At 51.8% G+C, this 20,609-nt stretch overlaps 1 protein-coding gene across 8 annotated transcripts in view; it reads right to left on the bottom strand.

The window, feature by feature from the left end:
- The window catches only part of ARHGAP32 (Rho GTPase activating protein 32), a 305,874-nt gene that overhangs the window by 82,724 nt on the left and 202,541 nt on the right, over positions 1-20,609 (bottom strand). For 6 of the 8 annotated variants that reach the window (XM_068160012.1, XM_068160008.1, XM_068160017.1 and 3 more), the window contains 4 exons: positions 13,191-13,328; positions 12,331-12,423; positions 8,644-8,766; positions 7,603-7,680 (listed from right to left, as the gene is read on the bottom strand). In XM_068160012.1, coding sequence (XP_068016113.1) covers positions 7,603-7,680; positions 8,644-8,766; positions 12,331-12,423; positions 13,191-13,328 — 432 coding nt within the window. Of the gene's footprint in view, positions 1-2,323; positions 2,484-7,602; positions 7,681-8,643; positions 8,767-12,330; positions 12,424-13,190; positions 13,329-17,224; positions 17,244-20,609 lie in introns of those variants that run through there. The other 2 variants (XM_068160016.1, XM_068160014.1) reach the window with 2 other exon arrangements.

Below are 20,609 nucleotides of genomic sequence, written 5' to 3' on the forward strand. Positions count from 1 at the left end.
ACTGAAATCAGTTTGGGCCAAGCAAACTGAAATCAACTTGGGCCAAGCAAACTGAAATCAACTTGGGCCAAGCAAACTGAAATCAACTAGGGCCAAGCAAACTGAAATCAACTTGGGCCAAGCAAACTGAAGTCAAATACAGGAGAAGGAAACTGAAATCAAGTATGGGTCAAACCCCCTGAAGTTGATATGGGTCAAGAAAATTGAAACCAATATGGGTCAAAAAAAAGAAATCAAGATGGGCCAAGAAAATTGAACTCAGCAATGCTGGAGCCCAAGGGTCAAAGGCTTCTGGAGGGTGGAAGGGACCTGCATGTTTTGTGGCACTGGGGTGTGCCTGCACAAATTCACAGGCCACTTGAAGGTCTCCATGCCTGGAAAGAGGCAAAATTATTTCCCTTGCACTATGAAAGGATTCAGGCCAAGGTGTGAGCAAGCAGCAGTTTCAGACTTCCCACATTCCCAACCTTCTCTCCTCTTCAGTGTCCTCCTCCTTACTGATGTCCCAGTGCCAGGTCAGAGCCTTTGCCAACTTTAAGCCTCAGTCCATTACTTCCAGACTTTCTTGTTTCTCAGAATCACAGCATGGTTTGGGTTGGAAGGGACCTTCAAAGGTCACCTAGTCCAATCCCTCTCATATCCTCACCCAACAGAGCTTTGGTGTTGTGCCATGTAATTCAAGCACCACCACCCTCCTGGGACACCCCAGTCTAAGCCAGGAGCAGGATTTCCTGCCCTGTGTCAGGCATGTGATGGGGACAGCTGAAAGCATCAAGTCACTTCAGGCAGCCCTGGTTTGGTGAAGCGCTGCAACAATGCGTGGCAGGGAGCCAGCACAGGGCCCCGAGCTCATCTCAGCAGCAGAACGGGGCCAGGACTGCTGCCAGTCCTGTTAGCACATCTGTGACATTCCTTGGAGCCACCACGAGCCTGGCAGACAGCCCCTTCTCTATTTATTCATCTTACACAACTCCCTTTTTGTCTCCAAGGAACAGCAACAACAACAAAAAAAAGTCATCTCTGTCCTACTCCAAGTTGGTTTTCACAGATAAACCTCCAAGCAGTTTAGCAACAAGGGTAGAGTGTCCAGGTAAACACTCCAGGCTTTGAAACCATCCCCAATTCCCTCAGGGAAGCCACAGCTCATAGCAAGAGCTTCTCTGTCCCACCCCCCCATTACTCAGGCAATGTTCTGTGCAAGTCAAGGGAGAAACTAATCCATCACATTAATGTCTTATGAGGAGAGGCTGAGAGCCCTGGGGCTGTTTAGCCTGGAGAAGAGCAGCCTGAGAGGGGATCTGATGAATGCTCAGCAAGACCTAAAGGATGGAGGTCAGAAGGATGGAGCTGAGCTCTTCTCAGTTCTCCCTAGTGATAGGAAAAAGGGCACTGGGGGGAAACTACAACCCAGGAGGTTCCACCTAAACCTGGGAAGAAACTTCTTTGCTGTGAGGGTGCTGGAGTCCTGGAGCAGGCTGCCCAGAGAGGTTTGGAGCCTCAGTCTCTGGAGAGCTTCCAAAGCCACCTGGCCACTGTGATCCTGAGCAACTTGCTGTGGCTGCCCCGGCTTGAGCAGGGGGGTTGGACTGGCTGACCTCCAGAGGTGCCTACCAACTCCCACCATGCTGGGAGTAAAGATGCAAAATGGTGGATGTGACTCCAGCCCCAGATCCCATGCTGTCACGAAAACCCAGTTATCTTTGATCACTAACACAAACCTTCTCCTGCTTCTGGATGCAACAATCCACCACTGAACAACATGAATTTAGAATCACAGAGTCATAGAATCAATGAGGTTGGAAAAGGCCTCAGAGATCATCAAGTCCAACCTATCACCCAACACCTCCTGACTAACTAAACCATGGCACCACATGCCACATCCAAACCCCTCTTGAACACCTCCAGGGACCATGACTCCACCACCTCCCTGGGCAGCACATCCCAGTGGCAAATTCCTCTTTCTGTGAAGAACTTTCTCCTCACCTCCAGCCTAAACTTCCCCTGGCACAGCTTGAGACTGTGTCCTCTTGTTCTGGTGCTGCTTGCCTGGGAGAAGAGACCAACCCCCACCAGGCTACAACCTCCCTGGAGGGAAAGACGACCCAAGATGGTTCTGTCCCTGCTTCTCCAGGTCTCAGCCCCTTTTCCCACATGAAGCACAAGTTCCCCATGTCTCCCTCATGTTTGCCATGGGCACAGCCAATAGTTCAGATGGATTTTTCTGGGGAGAGGAAGTTTTCCCTTGTGCTGCTGCTGCTGCTGCCAAGCTCTCAGATGGTCACCTACTGCTCCCAGCCCTCAGACCACACATTTCCTGACTTACCTTTCTAACTTCTCATGCAAGATGCCCATGAGGTCATCTTCAGGGTCGTGAACCCACAACTCCTGCCTCCTTCCCACCCTTTTTAAAATGCTGGCTTTCCTCCCAGTTTTTTCCATGATTTTGTATAAATAAGGGAGTTTAGTCCAAGAGTTAATCTCAACAGATGTAGCCAGGCACTGTTCGAGCTTGAGCCAGGATTAAAGGATTTGGCAACGCAGGAAAATGAATAGCAAGGGCAGTGTATATTTAGATAAACACAAGGTCATCTAAAGGTTAAAACAATCTCTGCACACCTCAGCCCAAGGAGGAGAGCTCAGGCTGCTGCTGGAGGCAAGCATTCCTGCAACAGCTACGCTATCTTTTTCTTCCACTTCCCTGCCAGAATCTGCTGAGGCTTGGAGGGAAGAAGTCAAAGCAGCAGCAATGACTGTCAGTGTACAAGGAGGGAATTCTACATGGGAGGTGGTAGCAGCAACATTCATCACAGAACCACAGAATGGCTAATTTGGAAGGGATCTCAGAGATCATCCACTCCAAGCTCCCCACCATGGGCAGGGACACCTCTCAACTAGTCTTCATAGTTTCATAGTTTCATTCAGGGTTGGAAGGGACCACAAGGATCAGCTAGTTCCAACCCCCCTGCCATGGGCAGGGACACCCCACACTAGATCAGCCTGGCCACAGCCTCATCCAGCCTGCTCTTAAACACCCCCAGGGACAGGGCCTCAACCACCTCCCTGGACAACCCATTCCAGGGCTTCACCACTCTCATGGTGAAGAACTTCCTCCTCACCTCCAGCCTGAATCTCCCCACCTCCAGCTTCATTCCATTCCCCCTCGTCCTATCACTACCTGAGATCCTAAGGCCTCATCCAACCTGGCCATGAACACCTCCAGGGAGGGGGTAACCACAACCTCCCTGGGCAACCTGTTCCAGAGCCTCACCACCCTTCTACTGAAGAACTTCTTCTTCAGATCCAATCTAACCCTGCTCTCCCTCAGCTTCAAACCATCCCCCCTTGTCCTCTCTCCAGACACCCTCATGAAAAGTCCCTCTGCAGCCTTCCTGCAGGAGCCCTTCAGCTATTGGAAGGTCCCCCCAGAGTCTTCTCTTCTCCAGGATGAACAACCCCAGCTCCCTCAGCCTGTCCTCAGAGCAGAGCTGCTCCAGCTCTTGGATCTCTTGGGAAGTAAAGCACTGTTTGAGACCTCTTGATTGGGTTTTGGTTTTGACATGGGCTGAAGTATGGTTGGAAAGGACTTTTAAAGGTCAGCCAGTCCAATTCTTATGCAGGCAGCAGGGACATCTGCAACTAGAGCAGCCTGCTCAGAGCCCCAAACAGCCTGACCCAAAAGGCTTCCAGGGATGGGGGAATCTGCCACCTCTCTGGGCATCCTGGGTCAGCATCTCACCACCCTGACTCTGAACAATTTCTTCCTTCTCTCCAGTCTGAATCTCCATCTTCTAGTTTCAAACCATCCCCCCTTGTCCTGTCACAAAATGGGCCCTGCTAGAATTCTGTCCCCAGAAAGTCCTGAAAGGCCACCAGAAGATCTCCCTGGAGCCTTCTCTTCTCCAAGCTGAACAACCTCAACCCTCTCAGCCTGGTCTCACAGCTCTCACTGAGGCTATATCCCAAGGACAGAACTCTTCAAAACATCAAGAGGCAGTTGTGCACCAAAGGAAAGGAAGAAAAAGGGGGACCTGTCCCTAATGATTCAGCTGCCTGAAACAGAGCTCCTGATGGAAAAGACAAAGCATGAGGAAAAAAGCAGAGGAGAACAAAGAAGGCTGGAAGGCTGGTGGTGAGGAGGTGGCTGTGATGTAGGTAACACTCTCACAGTGAGAGCAGTGACTCACTGAGGGCACTGGAAAAGAAAAGGAAAGAAAAAGCTTGAGGAAAAATGGCTTCAAAATCATTTCCCCCTCAACCAGAGGGAAAAAAAATGATCAGAAGCCTACTGGCTTGTTTTGTTCTGCAGCAGATTAAGTCATTAGATCAGGTATTGGAGAGAAAAGCAGCAGGCAACTGGCAAGACAGAAATGTGAAGGATAACAACAGTGGTGATTCATTCCTGGAGGAGAGCTCCGCCTGGCACGCAGCAAACTGACTTCAGTGCCAAGGCAAAGCTGCTGCAGTTCAGACCCAACGTGCTCCCAACCTTCCCAAGTGCCTTTGCCGCTGACATCTGCTGACCTGCCTCTTGTTGATGTGCTCAGCACAGAGCAGCCCTTCATTGACCCTAAGAGGCAGGCAGAAACGATCTGCCCAGATGGCCACAAGTCACAGCAGCTGAAGGCTCACAGAAGCATAGAGACCTCTGGAGATCAATCAGTTCAACCCCACTCCTAAAGCAGGGTCACCCACAGCAGCTTGCCCAGGATCACAGGGGGGTCTGGAATCTCTCCTTGCACACCTCCAGGGGAAGGACATCCACAGCCTCCCTGGGCAACCCATCCCAGCATCTCACCATCCTGCCTCATGGAAATGAACAGCTTTGAGAAGGACATTTCAAAGAAGGGAAAGCCACTGGCAATTCCCAGAGCAAAATGCACCTCTCTGCAAATCAGATCCATGGGTGTGTGGAGAGATGTTTATGCAGCAGGAACTGAGTGAGCACAGCTTATGAAATTCCTGCCTGACAGCTGGGATGCAGCTGCTGAGCACCACCTTGGAGCTAACTAGCTGTAGTCTGCAGTCAGCAGGAGCACACAGCATCCAGATGGGCTGTCACCCTCCCTCAGCTGACAGGCAGCAACTTCAGCCCCACACTACCTTCTGCCCTGTGCAAACACATCCTGAGACCCAAATTATCTCCACAGCTCTCTGAAAGGAGGTTGGAGTGAGGTGGGGGGAAGTCTCTTCTCTCTAGCAGCAAGCTATAGGATGAGAAGAAATGGCCTCAAGTTGCAGCAGGGGAGCTGTTTAGGTGAGCCATGAGGAACAATTTCTTTGCTGCAAGAATGGTCAGGCATTGGAACAGGCTGCCCAGGGAGGTGCTGGAGTCCCCACCCCTGAGCTGCTCAAGGAATGTGCAGACATGGCACTTTGGGGCATGGTCTAATGGCCATGGTGGTGTTGGGGGGATGGTTGGACTTGATGACCTCAGAGGTCTTTCCCAACCTTAGTGATTCCGTGGCTGCTGTAATCCTAACTGAGGAAAGCAGAAGAGCAGCCAAGTCTGTTCAAGAAATATCAATGTGCCAGCTCTAGAAACAAGTTTAATGTCAGAGCAGGTAACCCAGGCAAGCAGCACCAGAACAAGAGGACACAGTCTCAAGCTGTGCCAGGGGAAGTTTAGGCTGGAGGTGAGGAGAAAGTTCTTTCCAGAGAGAGTTGCTAGCCATTGGAATGTGCTGCCCAGGGAGGTGGTGGAGTCCCCATCCCTGGAGGTGTTCAAGAGGGGACTGGACGTGGCACTTGGTGCCATGGTTTAGTAGTCATGAGGTACTGGGTGTTGGACTTGATGATCTCTGAGGTCTTTTCCAACCTCATTGATTCTATGATTCTATGACAAAGCCAACCCAAGCAGGATCTCAGGTGCTCTGGCTGATCAGACAGAAGTGCAGTGGTGGAACTAACACTCAACTCAGAAGGGATTGGTGGTGTTTGGAGATCAGTTGCACTTGGTACTAACGACAGCAGAACCACAATTTGGGATCTGGCACAGCAAGGTCCATCAGGGAAAAATCCAAGTGGCTTTAAGAAGCCTTTTTCAGGCCAAGCTATACAAGTGCCTGGTCGATTCTGACCCTCTCCAGAGCAAACTCCTAATTCCACCTACTCACAGACAGCAGCTGCAGCGTGGAAAATCCCTCCTGCTTGAAAGGAGCTGAAACCTGAGCCCTTAAATGTGAGGAGGTAGAACACCACTTACTGCAACCTTCAGCAGTTTTGGGGTTTGGGAGGTAGAGATCTTCTCTAATGAAACTTCCTAGTGAGAAAATCCAAGCCAGGGATTAACAGCTCCATTGGAAGGGAAGTTTGGGTGCCTAATTTCCAGGTATCTTTAGGATCTTCTGAAAACTCAGCCAAAATCTCTCTGTGTAGCCTTCACAGTGAGTAGAGCTAGGAACCCCACACAAGGAATGCAGGCACAATAGCACAGCTTAGTTGGGTGGCTTGGCCAAATCAGTGGCAGTGTCTTGTCAAGTGGCTTCCTCTGAAGCCTTGATGTTCTGCCTGATCTAGTTCCAAACTGTGGAAGGAATGGGATGATTTGAGTAACAGTGTCAGCTGCCTTGGAGGAGGTGCAGCACAAGCTTCCACTAACATCAGGCCAGCTGTCCATCACAGGGTCATGGCTATCCCTCACTCCCAGTTAGGCAGGGAGGTAACTTCTTTCAGGACCACATCTTCAAATAGGGTAGGGTTGGGTAGGGTAGGGTAGGGCAGGATAGGATAGGATAGGATAGGATAAGACAGGATAAGACAGGATAGGACAGGGTAGGACAGGATAGGACAGGGTAGGACAGGGTAGGACAGGGTAGGATAGGACAGGGTAGGATAGACTAAACCAAGTCGGAAGAGACCTTTGAGATCATCAAGTCCAACCTATCACCCAACACCATCTAATCAACTAAACCATGGCACCAAGCACCCCATCCAGTCCCTTCCTAAACACCTCCAGTGATGGTGACTCCACCACCTCACTGGGCAGCACATCCCAATGGCCAATCTCTCTTTCTGTGATGAACTCCTCCCTAACATCCATCCTGAACCTCTGCTGGCACAGCTTGAGACTGTGTCCTCTTGTTCTGGTGCTGCTTGCCTGAGAGAAGAGACCAACCCCCACCTGGCTACAACCTCCTTTCAGGTAGTTGTAGACAGCAGAAGGGATGGGACTTATTCCTAGGACTTGTAGTGACAGGATGAGAGGGAATGGGTTGAAGCTTGAGGAGAGGAGATCAGGAAGACATTCTTAACTGTGAGGGTGGTGAGACACTGGTACAGGTTGCACAGGGAGGTTGTGGATGTCCACTCTGGAGGTGTTCAAGGCCAGGCTGGATGAGGCCTTGAGCAACCTGGGCTGGTGGAAGGTGTTCCTGTCCATGGCAGGGGGTTAGAACTGGATGATCTTTAAGGTCCCTTCCAACCCAAAGCATTCTATCCATCTCAGAATCTCTGCTGTAGCCCAAATCCAGAGAGAAAGGAGAAGTCCTCTCCCAGCAACCCATGAGTAACCCTGCTCAGGGAGAACACTCTGACAAACACACTGCTGAGTTTCCTGCCTTTCTTTCTGTAAGGTGCACTGTGGAATCTGGTGCTTGTGCCTACCTGGAATCCATGCTTGCCTCTCCACCAGGTGGTCAGCTCCTTTGGTGGCATATCGATAACAGACACTATGTCTCCCACCTGCAAAAGATGGGCAACGTCAATCACAGCCTGCAACGTGGCCAGGAGGAAAGCACAGCTCAAACATCTGTGCTCTTCAGCACTGCAAAAGAGAAAAAAAGCCCTCTGCAACCTGGGAGCAACTGCAGCAACACCAACCTTGAGACACCTGCCTGGGGGACATCACACTGTGAGGGGCAAGAGCCCTTTCAGATCATTCGGCCCAACCATCCTCTACCTCTGCCAAGGCTGGGGCTAAACCAGGGCCCTCAGCACCACATCTCTGCCTCTTTTAAACATCTCCAGGGATGGGGATTCAAACACCACCCTGAGCAGCCTGTTCCAGGGTTTGAGAACCCTTTCAGTCAAGAAGTTTCTTCCAATGTCCAACCTAAGCCTGCCCTGGCACAACTTGAGGCCATCTCCTCTCATCCTATCACTTGTTCCTCGGGAGAAGAGACCAATCCTCACCTGGCTCCAGCCTGCTTTCAGTGAGGTTGTGGTCTCAGTGAGGTTGAGGTCTCCCTTCAGCCTCCTTTTTTCCAAACTAAACCCCACAATTCCCTCACCTGCTCCTCCCAAGACCTGTTCTCCAGACCAGCTTCATGTCTTCTTGTTCCCTCTCACAGCAGAATAAAGCTCCATTCGTAAAACCATCTAACCATAGAATGGGTTGGGTTGGAAGGGACCTCCAAAGGTCATCTAATCCAACCCCCCTGGAGTGAGCAGGGACATCCTCCACCAGACCAGGGTAGAGTCCTTGGCACTGTCTGTTTAATCAGCAAAGCTGTGTTTTAAAGATGACTTCAGCTCCTGTGACTTCTCCCTGCATCCAACCCACGGCAAATCCAATACCCGACTCCATCTTCCAAGCTTCACCTCACAGAACTGTCTGAAAGCCACTGACTGTGACTCCTGCTGCACAGACACAGAGGTTACACCCTGCTGCACAGGACAGCAAGGAGTGCAAGCATTTCTCTGTACCTCAAAGGACAGCTCATCTGCTGCTTGGGCAATGTATCTCTTGATAACGTGGGCAGCAGCGATAGCAGGGACGTTAATGGACGATTCCTCGTGGACCAGCAGGTGGTTCCCCTTGTTATCAATCTGCAATGAAGAGCAGAGCAGAGTGTGAGGCAGCTGAGGACAAGCAGGGAGGGATTTTATTGGTGCTCATACGTGGCAGAACCTTTAAGCTGATTCACAGAGACAGCACAGCCCCAGGGCCCCCCGAGGAGAGCGGCACAGACAGGCAGCGCAGGCAGACAACTGCTAAAGAGCGGTTGGGAAGGTCGAGCGTCCCCAGCCAGCTCAGGAGAAAGCATCCTGCACTTGTGCTTCTCTGTGTACAAACAGCAAGGTGGCAGGGAAGCTTTACACCTCCCTTTCATCATCTTGTTTGTCCTCAAGTACTTCGAATGGTAACATCAAAGAGGACTACAACCCCCCCTGCAAGGCTCCAAACCTCCCTGCAGTGCTAAAGGAAGGAAGCAACGCTGTCAGACTCAAACAGTCTGGCACTTCCAACATCCCCTCCACCTCTTTAGCCCTTCTTTTAGAACTTTATTAGAATAAACTTTATTAGAATAAACCAAACCAGGTTGGAAGAGACCTTCAAGATCATTGTGTCCAACCCATCAACCAATCCAACCCACCCAAACAGCTAACCCATGGCACCAAGCACCCCATCAAGTCTCCTTCTGAACACCTTCAATGACGGCGACTCCACCACCTCCCCGGGCAGCCCATCCCAATGGGCAATCACTCTCTCTGTATAGAACTTCTTCCTAACATCCAACCTGAACCTCCCCTGGCGCAGCCTGAGACTGTGTCCTCTTGTTCTGGTGCTGGCTGCCTGGGAGAAGAGACCATCATCCACCTGTCTACAACCTCCCTTCAGGTAGTTGTAGAGAGTGATAAGGTCACCCCTGAGTCTCCTCTTCTCCAGGCTGAGCAACCCCAGCTCCCTCAGCCTCTCCTCATAGGGCTGTGTCCCAAACCCCTCACCAAATTTGTTGCTCTTCTCTGGACTCGTTCCAGCAAGTCAACCTCCTTCCTAAACTGAGGAGCCCAGAACTGGACACAGGACTCGAGGTGTGGCCTAACCAGTGCAGTGTACAGGGGCAGAATGAGCTCCCTGCTCCTGCTGGCCACACTCTTCCTGATGCAGGCCAGGATGCCATTGGCTTTCTTGGCTGCCTGGGCACACTGCAGGCTCATGTTCAGCCTACCATCCACCAGCACCCCCAGGTCCCTCTCTGCCTGGCTGCTCTCCAGCCACTCTGACCCCAGCCTGTAGCACTGCCTGGGGTTGTTGTGGCCAATGTGCAGAACCTGGCACTTGGATGTGTTCAATCTCATGCCGTTGGATTCTGCCCATCTGTCCAGCCTGTCGAGGTCTCTCTGCAGAGCCTCTCTACCCTCCAGCAGATCAACTCTTGCCCCCAGCTTGGTGTCATCAGCAAATTTACTGATGATGGACTCAATGCCCTCATCCAGATCATCAATAAAGATGTTAAAGAGCACAGGGCCCAGCACTGATCCTTGGGGCACACCACTAGTGACTGGCTGCCAGCTGGATGTGGCACCATTCACCACCACTCTCTAGGCTCGGCCCTCCAGCCAGTTCCTAACCTGCCAGTTAATCACAGAATGCCTTGGGTTGGAAGGGACCTTCAAGATCACCCAGTCCCAGCCCCCCTGCCATGGGCAGGGACACCTCCCACTAGGCCAGATTGCTGAAGGAGGGGACATCCACAACCTCCCTGGGTGACCTGTTCCAGTGTCTCACCACTGCTCACTGCTAAGAATTTCTTCCCAATTTCCAGCCTAAACCTCCTCTCTTCCAGTTTCTACACCATTCCCTCTCATCCTATCACTACAGGCCTCTGTAAGGAGTCCCTCCCCAGCTTTCTGGCAGATGCCTTTCAGGTACAGCTAATGCCAATATATGCCAGCAGACATTGCTCCTTCTCCTTGCTGCAGCCACCAGCCCCCTTCCAAAACCCCAAGACTTTAGTGCCCCTGTAATAAATCCTCCACCACAAATGCCACTGTGTTGCATCTGCCATAGCTTTGCTGTAACCTCCTGATCCACTCACTCTCTTGCTGTAAATTCTACTGTTCATTTCCCCCCTACAACTTCCTTCCTCTCTGAGGTTTCCAAGAGCTGAGGTTTCCAGGATTTTTTTCACATCCCAAAGGATTTCAGGGTGAGGAGGATATCAGCAGGGAAAACAGCAGGAAATCACACTCCATCCTTATCACCACCATTTAAAACTGAATTGCAACAGCCTAATAATAACTGCTTCTATTCCTGGCATGCAGCAGCAGGCAGTGGAAACATCTCTAGCAGACTAATCAGGACCAGCGCTGCTGACACAAACCTGCCCTTAAACACCCAGCTTCAGTCTTTCCTGCTCTCCTCCCCCAGTGAGGGCTGCTGTTTGAGATGGTAGAAGGCCATGAACAGAGAAACCAAAGCTGCAGCTCTGATTCACAGTGTGGAGACAGCACTCTTAGAATCATCAAATCACCAAGGTTGGAAAAGACCTCAGAGATCATCAAGTCCAACCTGGCACCCAACACCTCCTGACTAACTAAACCATGGCACCAAGAGCCACATCCAATCCCCTCTTGAACACCTCCAGGGATGGGGACTCCACCACCTCCCTGGGCAGCACATCCCAATGGCTAACAACTCTCTCTGGGAAGAAATTTCTCCTCACCTCCAGCCTAAACTTCCCCTGGCACAGCTTGAGACTGTGTCCTCTTGTTCTGGTGCTGGGTGCCTGGGAGAAGAGACCAACCCCCACCTGGCTACAACCTCCCTTCAGGGAGTTGGAGAGAGCAAGAAGGTCTCCCCTCAGCCTTCTCTTCTCCAGGCTAAGCAACCCCAGCTCCCTCAGCCTCTCCTCACAGGGCTGTGCTCCAGACCCCTCCCCAGCCTCCTTGCCCTTCTCTGGACACCTTCAAGTCTCTCAATGTCCTTCTTAAACTGAGGGGCCCAGAACTGGACACAGGACTCAAGATGTGGCCTAACCAGTGCTGAGTACAGAGGCACAATGACTTCCCTGCTCCTGCTGGCCACACTAGTCCTGCTGCAGGCCGGACTGAGCTCTGCTCAGCACTGTAACCAACAGTGGCAGGTGATGGTGGTTGGTTCTGGAGCTAATGGCAAGGAAAAAAAGTGGGCAGGCATCACAGAATCCCAGAATGAGACTTGGAAGGGACCTCTGGGGCTCAGCTAGCTCAACCCCACTGCTAAAGCAGGGTCACTCACAAGCAGCTTGCCCAGGATCACAATGCCCAGATGGGTTTGGAAACTCCAGAGCACAATCTCTCTGGGCAGCCTGATGCAGGGTTCCAGCACTCTCACTGCAAAGAATTTTTATCTTGTGTTCATGTAGATCCTCCTGGCTTCCAGATTGTGCCCACTGCCCCTTGTTTTGGCACTGGGCATCACTGAAAAGAGTCTGGCCCCATCCTCCTGTCCTCCAAGGGTCCTCTAGCTCTTGCTGAGCATTAAGAAGATCCCTTCTCACTCTGCTCTTGTCCAGGCTGAACAGCAACAGGATTATAAATCCTTCTGGAAAGGCAAGAGAGCATATCTGTGGCTTAATCTGCTGCTCAGGCCAGGAAATAAAGAATAAGCTGAGCTTCACACCATACCTCCATCCATGTGAGGGCAGGCCCACAGTTGATCTTGTTGCCTGCAATGGCCGAGAGCCGTGACAGGTAAGCCATCAGCATCTGGGTGACAAGCTGGAACAGAGACAGACAGACAGGTTTCTTGTTAATACTCCACAGCAAGGCTCCTTCAGATGTGGAGAGAACAAAAACTACCCTTTGGCACAGGCAAACCACAGAGAAACAGCAAAAGCAGGAACCCCTACAGTAGATTGCCCAGGATCACAGTGTCCAGGTGGGTTCTGAAAGTCTCCAGAGAAGAAGAATCCTCAACCTCTCTGGGCAGTGTGTGTCAGTGCTCCAGCACCTCCAAAGAAAGAAATCTCTTCCCTATGTTTAGGTGGAACCTCACAGGTTCATAGTATCATAGTATCAGTCAGGGTTGGAAGGGAGCACAAGGATCAGCTAGTTCCAACCCCTCTGCCATGGGCAGGGACACCCCACACCAGATCAGCCTGGCCACAGCCTCAGCCAGCCTGGGCTTAAACACCTCCAGGGCTGGGGCCTCAACCACCTCCCTGGACAACCCATTCCAGGGTTTCACCATTCTCATGGTGAAGAACCTCCTCCTCACATCTAGCCTGAATCTCCCCACCCCCAGCTTCATTCCATTCCCCCTAGTCCTATCCAGTTTGTGCCCATTGCCCCTTGTCCTGTCATGGGCACCCTTGAATAGAGCCTGACCCCATCCCCTATGTGGTGCTCAAGGCCAGGTTGGATGAGGCCTTGAGCAACCTGGGCTAGGGGGAGGTGCCCCTACCCATGGCAGGGGGTTGGAAGATCTTTAAGGTCCCTTCCAAGCCAAGCCATTGTCTGGATCTCTGCAGTGTTTGCTGCCTTACCTCTGGACTGTCCTTCAGGGCATCGGAGCGGGGCAGCTCGGCCAGCTGGGAGAAGCGCCGGTCATAGATGCAGAGGTGAAGGTGCTTGTCAAGGACTCTGAAATCTTCATAGCTCCTCTTCACAATCCAGCTCCTCCCCTGCACAAGCACAAAAGACAAACCACGTTTTCAGGAGCTGCTCACCAGTTTGGGTTAGATGAGGAAAGCAAAAATGTGAGTAGAAAGGGCTGAGAGCTGTGGGGAGTGCTCTGAGAAGAGACTTCCTCATAGCATCATAGAAGCAATAAGGGTGGGAAAGACCTCAGAGATCATCAAATCCAACCTGGCACCAAACACCTCATGACTACTAAACCATGGCACCAAGCACCACATTCAGTTTCTTCCTAAACACCTCCAGGGATGGTAACTCCACCACCTCCCTGGGCAGCACAGTCCAATGGCCAATCTCTCTTTCTATGAAGAACTTTCTCCTCACCTCCAGCCTAAACCTCCCCTGCCACAGCTTGAGACTGTGTCCTCTTGTTCTGGTGCTGGTTGCCTGGGAGAAGAGACCAACCCCCACCTGGCTACAACCTCCCTTCAGGGAGTTGGAGAGCAAGAAGGTCTCCCCTGAGCCTCCTCTTCTCCAGGCTAAGCAACCCCAGCTCCCTCAGCCTCTCCTCACAGGGCTGTGCTCCAGACCCCTCCCCAGCTTTCTTGCCCTTCTCTGGACACCTTCCAGCAGCTCAACATCTTTCCTGACCTGAGGAGCCCAGAACAATTCACAGGACTCAAGGTGTGGCCTAACCAGTGCAGAGCACAGGGCACAATGACCTCCCTGCTCCTGCTGGCCACACTATTCCTGATCCAGGCCAGGATGCCATTGGCCTTCTTGGCCACCTGGGCACACTGCTGGCTCATGTTCAGCTGCTGTCAATCAGTACCCCCAGGTCCCTTTCTGCCTGGCTGTTCTCAGCCACTCTGCCCCCAGCCTGTAGCACTGCCTGGGGTTGTTGTGATCACCAAAGTGCAGCACCTGGCACTTTTACTTGTTAAATGCCATCCTGTTGTACTCTGCCTGACTGTCCAGCCTGGCAAGGTCCTTGTGGCGAGCCCTTCCACCCTCTAACAGACCAACACCTGCTCCCAACTTGGTGTCATCTGCAAAGTTACTAATGGTGGAGTCAATGCCCTCATTCAGATCATCACTGCAGAAGAGGAGGCTGAGGGAAGACCTTTTCTCTCTATAGCTCCCTGAAGGAGGTTGTGGGGAGGTTGGAGTTGGTCTCTCAAGTAAATAGCAGCAAGCCAAGAGGAAATGGCCTCAAGTTGCACACTAGAGGAGGCTTAGGTTGGATATTAGGAAAAGATTCATTCCTGCAAGAGTGGTCAGGGATTGGAACAGGCTGCCCAGGGAGGTGGTGGAGTCACTGTGCCTGGAGGTGGTCAAGAAACATGGGGACATGGCACTTAGGGCCATGGCTTAGTGGTCATGCTAGGGTTGGGTCAGCAGTTGGACTCTATGATCACAGAGGTCTTTTCCAGCCTAAATGATTCTATAAAAGGTCTCTCAAACACTGGAAGAGTCTCCCCAGGGAGGTGATTGAATCCCCATGCCTGGAGGGGTCTGAAACAGGCAGAGATGTGGTGCTGAGGGCCATGGCTTAGCACCAGCCTTGGCAGAGCTGGAGAATGGTTGGATTGGATGTCCTGAAAGGGCTTTTCCTAGCAAAAAGACTTTATGACCACTCTTCTCCAAGCACTTGAACATGATGGAAGTGCCTCAGCAGCATTTTCCTGGTTTAACTGGGGGACAACTCATGCTCAAGCCAGCTCTCAGTGTTCCTAATTATTTCACCAGTTATTGGGATGTGCCCTACCCAAAGCTTTGAGCTTCCACCTGCCCTGCAAGGCCTTGGCAGCTTCTCCATACTGGAGGTGTCTTTTGCAGAGATGCAAATGACAAAGTGGTTCATAAACAGCATGAAATTAAGATTCAGCAGAGACAGGAAAAGATACAATCAGAGATCTGAAGGTAGAACTGAAGCCTGCAAGATTTCTGGCAGGTGCCCCAGGCAAATCTTCAGCTGAAGTGGGGGGGAAAAAAACCAACCCCAACCCCAAGCCACCAACCTGTGATGAGTAACACCAGCTGAAGCTTTTACTCCTTGAAGATTTAATTCCCCCAATTAATGCATTGACAAGACACATCCTGCTGCAGGGGACAAGGAAGGGGCCGTGGCAGCTCAGTGTGATTTGCTTTGTGAAGCTTTTAATATCTGATGGTGCTTCTAAACTCTTCATGGTCTATTCTGATCCATGAAAAGATGCTGCAATAATGCAGCAGTTTCCAGGTCAAAGCACTTCATGAAGGCTCATTAATCCTCTCAGCCCCTAAAATGAGGCTGCTCCTGCTGGAGAGATGTGGGCACTTGCCTCAGGCCACCCCCACAGTCCCCACAGAGCTTCCCCACCTTCCCAGTTCAAGTGCAAAGTGATTTTAGAATGAATCACAGGGGTGTTGGAAGAGACCTTTCAGATCATTGAGGCCACCTGGTGACCCAATGCACCACTAGACCATGGCCCTCAGCACCACATCTGGACAGCTTTCAAACCCCTCCAGGGATGGGGAACTCCACCACTGCCCTGGGCAGCCTGGTCCTCACTTGACAGCTCTTCTGGGGAAGGAATTCTTGCTCACACCCACCCTAAACCTCCCCTGGTGCAACTTGAGGCCATTTCCTCTCATCCTATAGCTTGTTCCCTAGGAAAAGAGACTGACCCCACTTCACTACAGCCTCCTCTTCTCCAGGATGAATATCCCCAGTTCCCTCAGCTGCTCCCCCCCAGCCCTGTTCTCCAGACCCTTCCCCAGCTTTGATGTCCTTCTCTGGACCTGCTCCAGCCCCTCAATGTCCTTCATGGTGTGAGGGTCCCACATCTGAACCCATGGTGCAGCCTCAGCACTGCCCAGGACAGAGGGACAAGCACCTCCTTAATCCTGCTGATCCAAGCCAGGGTGCTGGTGGCCTCCTTGGCCACCTGGGTACATGCTGGCTCATCTTCAGCTGGCTGTCAACCAAACCCCCACAGGTCCTCCTCCACCAGGCAGTTTCCAGGCACTCTGCCTCAAGCCTGAAGCATTCCTGGGGTTGTTGTGCCCCAAGTGCAGGACCCAGCACTTGCCCTTGTTGAATCTCACACAACTGACTTTGGCCCAGCCAGCCAGCCTGGCTAGATCCCTCTGCAGACCCCATCCCAGTCCCAATCCTGCTAGACTCATTTGTAACAAGCACCATTCCACACCCTGCAAGGCAACTGTGGATGCAAACCCTGGGATGCACCAAGCTAGACCTCTCTGTCACACTCACTTCAGCCAACTCCAGCCCATGTGTCCATACCCCTGTGTTCAGACCACAAGACATCACAGGTCCACAAGGAAGGCTCCACACAGGTCAGCAGCACTTTGTCACCTCCATGACTTCTGTCATTTTAACTCCCCATTTAAAGGGCAAAACCCCAAACCAAGGAGTGCAAGTGGAATGATCTTCCTGAAGGTGACAGCCTGTCCTATTTCTCCAGCTTTTGCAGCCCTGTGGCTCTTGCTGCCAGGGAGCTGCCAGCACAACCTTCAGCCCAGGGAGGTTTAGTCACCAGCGCAAGAAACGACAGAGAAAACAGCGGCTGCAACCCTGTCCCTGCTTCTGGGCAGGACATCTCCATCCCACCTCATACCCTGCCCACACAAACCTGCTTGTCAGATGATCCCAGGCTGTCACTAATCCCATGACATTTTCAGTCTCAGGCTCCTTTTGGGATGAGTTAAGACAGCAAGGGTTAAATTCCCAAGCTAGCAATCGCTGGGGCTCAGCGAACCACTGCTGCAAGAGACAGGGTGTGCAGGACCAGCCCTGGACAGTCAGCCCTGGACAGTCAGCCCTGGACAGTCAGCCAACGCTCTCCTTGCTGCTGCTGCTGCAACCCATCCTACACCACCACGCTAACGAGGCTGCTAATAGCTCGAGGAGGCTGATTAAGGAGCAGGGGTGGCTTACCTCACCACAGCAGAGGGGTTTCTTGCCCCACCATCTCTCTGGGAGGTTCTTCCTGAGCTGCTGGACAACTGGTGGAGCAAGCCCCCGAGCTGGCACAGTGGGAGCTCGGTGCAGAAAGGTAACCCAGAACCTCCTGCACCTTCAAGCTGCAGCAGCTCAGCAGCTGCTAAGCAACCAGCCGAGCTAGCCCTGCGGAAGCAGAAACAGCCTCCATAAGAGGGGTGGTGCCCACGTCTGGAGGCCAGAACCACTATCACCATGCTCAGGGAAGTCAGGCCAACATCTGCAAACACAGCCCTGGGTCTCAGGCTCTTGTGCCAAGGGACTGCAGGATACCAGTGGGAATGGAACCTACTCCTTCTACAGCCTCATTCCTCAGGGCTGCAAGTGCAGAACACAGGTTTGGGAGCAGCAATTCACAGATGCACAGAATGGTTTGGGTTGGAAAGGACCTTCAAGATCATCCAGTTCCAAACCCCTTGCCATGGACAGGGACACCTCCCACTAGGCTGCTCAAAGCTTCATCCAATCTGGCCTTGAACACCTCCAGGAAGGGAGCATCCACAACCTCCCTGGGCAACCTGTTCCAGTGTCTCCCCACCCTCACTGGAAACAATTTCTTCCCAATCTCCAGTCTCAATCTCCTCTCCTCAAGCTACAATCCATTCCCCATCATCCTGTCATTCCAAGCCCTCATCAAAAGCCCCTCCCCAGCTCTCCTGTAGCCCCCTTCAGGCACTGGAAGGCTGCTCTAAGGTCTCCCTGGAGCCTTCTCTTCTCCAGGCTGAACAGCCCCAACTCTCTCAGCCTGTCCCCACAGGGGAGGTGCTTCAGCTCTCTGATCATCATCATAATCAATATTTCCATCCAGCAGAAAGTTATCCCAACCCCTTAAAATGGGAACCATTCCCAGTATCCTGCAGGGGATCTTCTCAAGGATTCAGCCCTTCAGTCCCAAACCTGGGTAGGACAGACTTCATAAATCAAGCCCCACATGAAGATCAGCTTCAGGATCTTTAAAAGGAAAAACTGAGCAATGACTTAAAAAACCTCTCCAAAGTGGGCTTTGGGAACTTCATTGGACAGCAAGGTTCACAAGGAAAGGCATCATGAGAATGATGCTGGCCCCTGTTCAGCTGCTTTCCACCAGCACCCCCAGGTCCCTCTCTGCCTGGCTGCTCTCAGCCACTCTGCCCCCAGCCTGTAGCACTGCCTGGGGTTGCTGTGGCCAATGTGCAGCACCCAGCACTTGGATGTGTTCAATCTCATGCCTTTGGACTCTGCCCATCTGTCCAGCCTGGCAAGGTCTCTCTGCAGAGCCTCTGTTACCTTCTAACAGATCAACTCCTGCCCCCAGCTTGGTGTCACCTGCAAACTTACTGCTGATGGACTCAATGCCCTCATCCAGATCATCAATAAAGATATTAAAGAGCATGGGGCCCAGCACTGATCCCTGGGGGACACCACTGGTGCCTGGCTGCCAGAAGACCTCAACCTGCCAACATCTGTGCAGGGGAGGATCCCTCTCTGTCCATCACTGCCCCTGGCTGCGTTCCAGCAGGCAGAGCTTTCCTCTCCCACGCTCTGACCAGCTTTGCTCTCTAGCACCTAAGATTTATTTAGTTTTGAGGCAGGGACAGACCTTTCTTCTCTGGTTCAACTGCTTGCTTCCTGAGAGAATTCAGATGGATGCTCTCATGAACCTTCACCAGTCCACATGGAGAGGGAGACCAGCAACAGAGATGAAAATCCATGGCAAAAGTCACTGCAGTTTGACCCCACTGTAAGAAAACACCCCAGATTAAATAGCTGGGGAATGGCCAGCATCCACCAGTGGAGGTAACTCTGCCATGGGGGTGACTTCTCCAGCTGTCTGGGCCTTGGGTTCTGGATGTTATTCCAACATGACCCTCCTGCCCTTTTTTTGCTTTCAAGTCACACTGGAAAATGGCTTCGAAATGTAGTCAAAACAGAAACAGAAGATGAGGCTGCTGGAATCCATCACTTGGAGTTGAGGCAGGAAGTGTTTGTAGCTGGTGGCTTTGGCTAAGCTTAGGTTTGTTTACCAGAAAGTCCTGGGTGATGTCAGGGCTTCTGGGGGGCTAGTGGGACTTGGGGAAATTAGAAATCTCTAAGAATTGAAAGGAGTTGGCACTAAGGCAACACAAAGCTGCTCCTGCAACCAAAATGGATCCTACTTCATTGCTGAAGGAATCAGAGAATCACAGAATCATTTTGGTTGCAAGAGACCTCTAAGATCATCAAGAGCCCTCTAAGATCATCAAGAGCCCTCTAAGATCATTTGAATCCAACCATCCCCCATCCAACCCAACGCCACCATAGCCTCTAAACCACATCCCAAGTTCACATTTCTTGAACACCTCCAGGGATGGGGACTCCACCACCTCCCCGGGCAGCCTGTTCCAACACCTGGCCACTCTTGCAGTGAAGAAACTCTTCCTAATCATAGAATCATCACAGAATCAATAAGCTTGGAAAAGAACTCACAGATCATCAAGTCCAACCTGTCACCACAGACCTCATGACTAAACCACGGCACCAAGTGCCACATCCAATCCCCTCCTGAACACCTCTAGGGATGGGGACTGCACCACCTCCCTGGGCAGCACATTCCAATGGCTAACAACTCTCTCTGGGAAGAACTTTCTCCTCACCTCCAGCATAAACTTCCCCTGGCACAGCTTGAGACTGTGTCCTCTTGTTCTGGTGCTGGGTGCCTGGGAGAAGAGACCAACCCCCACCTGGCTACAACCTCCCTTCAGGTAGTTGTAGAGAGCAATGAGGTCTCCTCTGAGCCTCCTCTTCTCCAGGCTAAACAACCCCAGCTCCCTCAGCCTCTCCTCACAGGGCTGTGCTCCAGACCTCTCCCCAGCCTCATTGCCCTTCTCTGGACACATTCAAGAGTCTCAATGTCCTTCTTAAACTGAGGGGCCCAGAACTGGAGACAGGACTCAAGGTGTGGCCTAAGCAGTGCTGAGCACAGGGCACAATGACTTCCCTGCTCCTCCAGCTGGCCTGGCACAATTTCAGGCCATAGGGAGAAGACACCTATCCCCATCTCAAAGAATCAATCAGGTTGGAAAAGACCTCAGAGATCATCAGGTCCAAACTGTCACCCAACACCTCCTGACTAACTGAACCATGGCTTCAAGTGCCACATCCAATCCCTTTTTGAACACGTAGGCAAAGGCTCAGCTATCAGAAGATGAAGGACAGATGGGTGGTAAGGCAGAAGGCAGAGAAGAAAGTTCAGGGTATTTTTTGTGGTGAATCCTTAAGAACCTTATTCCACAGAAGAAATTAATCTCTTTCAACCTTAATGATCAGTTTATTATCAATTAATTGAAATCTGCAGGGAAAATGA

Source organism: Melanerpes formicivorus, unplaced genomic scaffold, assembly GCF_026170545.1.
Source record: "Melanerpes formicivorus ecotype bairdi unplaced genomic scaffold, bMelFor1.0.p_v2 SCAF_47, whole genome shotgun sequence".
NCBI lineage: Eukaryota > Metazoa > Chordata > Aves > Piciformes > Picidae > Melanerpes > Melanerpes formicivorus.